Below are 4,092 nucleotides of genomic sequence, written 5' to 3'. Positions count from 1 at the left end.
TCAAACTCAGTTTCACTGAGGGCCACACTGGAAAATTAGAATTCCCATCAAGGACTAGACATGTAGAGTTTATTGCTCATGCTATTTTGTCATCGAATTAATCAAATATCTTTGACTGTGTTATTGAATGTCTCCTATAGTCCTCTTACCTACCGTTTGTTTCACAAAAAGGTCATATGAAAATGCCATAAAAGCATCAAAACTGTTAAATAAAGCGACATAAATGTCACGAAAATCAGCAAAACTTTGTAAAAAAAGACTAGGCAGGCCAAAATTTGTTGTGAACCAAAATATACATGTGGACTGGATCAACATTCGCGGGGTCCCACAAGCCTAGTATATGACACATGTGATCTAAATGAATAAAATACATGTCCTTACTCAACTCTGATCCAGACCAAAGGAAAATCCAGACATGAGTACACCCTTAGACTGTGTAAAGGCTGGTTAAGAGAAGCTGAACATATTCTGTTTACAGGAATGATGTTGATAACTCCTACTGAGACTAAGTCTGAGATTTATTGTAATCCTACACTTGGCTCAGCATCATGACTAATGTGCACAACCAGGAACAATGAGTGCACAGCCCACACTTCAACATGTGGCGTATGACTGAGCAAGAATTCTTTGCTTGTGTCCTCCCCCAAACTGAATTCAATAGAAGTCAAGTCCATCTGTTTTAATTTATATTCTCGTTACTCTGTTTTTGTCTAGCTTTATCTGGTTGCCATTTCAAAAATATTTCATAGCAACTGCAGAGCAAATAAAGTGTAAACACAATGGAGGACAGAAAAGAAGTGCCATAGTTTTCAGTGTATGAAAAAGAAATTATATCAAACCGCATGCAAGAAAATTGAACCAAATAAAATAAAGCATAATAAAGTGAGCTAACTCAGAGCTCCCACTCGTTTTAAGAAATCACTGATCAGGACCGTTCTAGGAAATGTTCCAGGAGTAAACACCACACAACTAAACAAAAAGCTCCACTCCAGGTGCATCTTGATTTAGTTTTTTTACAAGGATGTTCTGACAAACCATTCGTTTGTTTAACTACAAAAAGTAAAGCACTGTAATTTGTATGTATTCTGTTATTTTGTTGCCATTTGCAACCCAATCACTGCTGCTAGGGACAGCCTGAGGAAGAGGTCGGGGTGGACGGGCGCTTTTAAGCCATGGAGCGATGTTTGTAACCCAAAGACCAGCTAGACCGCCGGCTCAACTCAACTGCCATGGCCCCTGAAAGGGCCGTGATCCGATGGTGCACATACCCGGCTCACCGTCCCCTCTTGTTGGCTGAACTCAACTAGCAACTGGTGCTGATAGGACGGAGCTCTGTGGCCAGCGTCACATCACCTGCCAGCGCTCGGCCTGTTTCGTAAGACATCATACAAATTGTTGTGTATACATGTTTGTACTATATGTATGAACCTGTTCATGACAATGCATTTCTTTTTTGCGGGTCAACCTAGCGCGAGCTGTGGTGGAGGGCGGGGCGAGGCCAAATCTAGAATTTCTCAATGAGGAAGAAAGAGTAGATGTGCTTCCAGCCCCTATTTCAGACTTTCTTTTAATTATAGAACATTATTTTACATGATTTAGGACGTGTCTGGAGTAGGACTTTATTATTCTCACAATCAATATGGAGCACATTTTGTTTAAGCAGCAAACCGACTCCTTTGGTTGTGTATTTTTAAATACCTTTAATGCCTGCTGTTTACAATGACGATGCGATCATGCTGATGTGTACTATGGTCACCACCTTAGTTTAGGACATTAGCAAGCTAACATTTGCATATAAGCACTAAACACAAAGTACAGGGGATCACCTAAAGTATTACAGTTCCTCCTGTTGGGGACATGGATTTCTGTACCATATTCAATAGCAGTTACTGTCGAGATATTTCACTTTGAAACAAAAATGGCAACCTCATGGAGGCGCTAGAGGAAAAGTTAGCACAGGAAGTTGTCACAAGTCAGTAGGAGTCCTCCTCCGGCTTTACAAAGAGAAAAGCATTTGAATTTCCGATTTAATCCGTATTAACCCTCATGTTGTCCTCAGGTCAAACTGACCCGTTTTCCTATATCAATGGTCTTTGTAATTACCCAAAATAACATGATGGATTCCACACAACGCTCTTTGGCAAGTACAGTACAAATCTCTACTTTTAGTAATTTTGGGGTCTTGGTCTTATTTAATTTTATAGCATTTGAAAAAAAAATTGAAGTGTTTTTGAAATAGTATTTAGTAAAAGTTGACATATTCCATAACATCCATTCCTTTAATTTTAGTCCTAAAAATGTCTAATTTCTGCTTTTCTAACTCAAACATTAGGTATAATTTCCTATAAATGAGGTTTGTTGACCATAAATTCCAAAAATAACAGTAACACTAAAGTTAATTAGTTATTGTTACGTGGTGTTAATTGTCAAAAAGATTTGAAAAAAGATACAATAACGTACAAAACATTAAAAACTGATTTTTGTTGATTTTCAATTTTGACAGGAAGACAACACAGGGGTTGAGACATGTTTTGATGAGACTTAAGGACCTGTTGTTGGAAATCGCATCAGATGGAGATAGTTTTTTATTACGTAACATACATTAAAATACATGTAAACACACAATACCTCAGGCACTTTGAGGAGCTATCAAGTTTTCCACGCACCGGTAGCTAGATTCACCACTCTCTCGCTAACAGGTCCACAACTCTACTTCACATGGACAGCTTTCTAAAAGAAATCCTCACTTCATTCTAGCCAGTGCCTTTCACAGTAAAAAAAAAAAAAAAAGTCTAAAAAACATTCCGTTCCGAGATGGCCTCCCAGAAGTCTCTCTGTTTTCCAGCTTCCTCTCAGCTCTCCTCAGTGTGAGCAGGCGGCGGTCTGTCCAGGATGATAGCCAATGTTTTGAACTGTTGTCCCCAGTCGCCAAGGGAGCTGAAATCCTCAGAATGGTCAATTACCCATGACTCTATGGAGCTGAGCGAGCCAGCCACCGAGCCTTCGCCCTCGTAGGCGTAGGTCGCCAACGAATCATAGGGTGGGGCGGCGTAACCCTGCTGACTCTCCTCCAGCCGATGCGCGATGAACTCCCTGATCAGTTTGGCGTCGCCATCAGTCACTTTGCCACGGGGAGGGGGCGGAGCCTTGTCCTTCGGGGCCGCGATGACACTGGCGGTTTGCCGATGGATGTCGGGTGACCTGACGTCGTCGCCGCGGCTGCTGCTGAGGTGCAGCAGAACCCCGTCTCCGTAGCCATTTTTTTCCTTCTTGGAGGTGCTGCTGTGAGTGCTCGTGCGCTGGGAGTGCGAGTTGCGCAAAGTGCCCATGTCGAAGGCCCGAGTGTCCGCCTCGCCGCCGCCCTCGTCGTCATAGTGAATGACATTATCGCGGATGTCCTCTTTAGATGTCATCAGCGTGTCTTTCTCTTTGTGCCGCCTCTGGCCCATGTATAATGCTGCCATAACTGCAAGACACAGACAGAATAAATGAGTCGTTAGTCCAAAAACAAAAGTCAGGTCCCCCTAGATGTTGTCATAAACCTGAGAGTGTTTAATCTTTCAAATGATCCGGGCTGCGTAGGTTTTGATTGTGGTTTAGTAAACAGTTCCCTGTTCATAAAGCCGGACACTGCAACGCTAGTTGCGTCTAAAAAGGTGTTCTTTTCTCAATGAAGGATCTAACATTCACTCTCTTTTTAGCTTTGTCTTAAAGAACTCATATTATGCTCATTTTCAGGTTCAACATTGTATTTACAGGTTATATCAGATTAGGTTTACTTTCAATAAACACCATAGTTTTGTTGTACTGCAAGCTGCTGCAGCTCCGCTTTTCACCCTGTGTGTTGAGCTTTCTGTTTTAGCTACAGAGTGAGACATCTCACTTCTGTTTAATCTTTTTTACAGTAGCTAGGTAAGGACTACTAGCCAGTCAGGAGCAGAGTATGAGGGCGTGGCATGCTAGCAGCTAGGCGTGCATTATAACGTGTGTTACAAAGTGACGCAAAGAGGTAAAGACTGGACTAGAACAGAGCTGATTGGAGCAGTTGGTGAACAGTGTTTTCTGTTGCAGATGGTAAGTCCCTTTGGGGGG

General features: G+C 42.1%; 1 protein-coding gene across 1 annotated transcript in view; it reads right to left on the bottom strand.

Annotated features, from left to right (window-relative positions):
* Window positions 1–2,567: 2,567 nt before the first annotated feature.
* The window catches only part of cdh12a (cadherin 12, type 2a (N-cadherin 2)), a 47,872-nt gene continuing 46,347 nt past the window's right edge, over window positions 2,568–4,092 (bottom strand). The window contains exon 13 of the mRNA XM_034888519.1: window positions 2,568–3,466. Coding sequence (XP_034744410.1) covers window positions 2,853–3,466 — 614 coding nt within the window. The 3' untranslated portion in view covers window positions 2,568–2,852. The remainder of the gene's footprint in view (window positions 3,467–4,092) is intronic.

Source organism: Etheostoma cragini, chromosome 12 (genome assembly GCF_013103735.1).
Source record: "Etheostoma cragini isolate CJK2018 chromosome 12, CSU_Ecrag_1.0, whole genome shotgun sequence".
Taxonomy (NCBI): Eukaryota; Metazoa; Chordata; class Actinopteri; order Perciformes; family Percidae; genus Etheostoma; species Etheostoma cragini.
The sequence above is the reverse complement of the archived record's forward strand: the minus strand, read 5'-3'. Positions and strand labels throughout refer to the sequence as shown.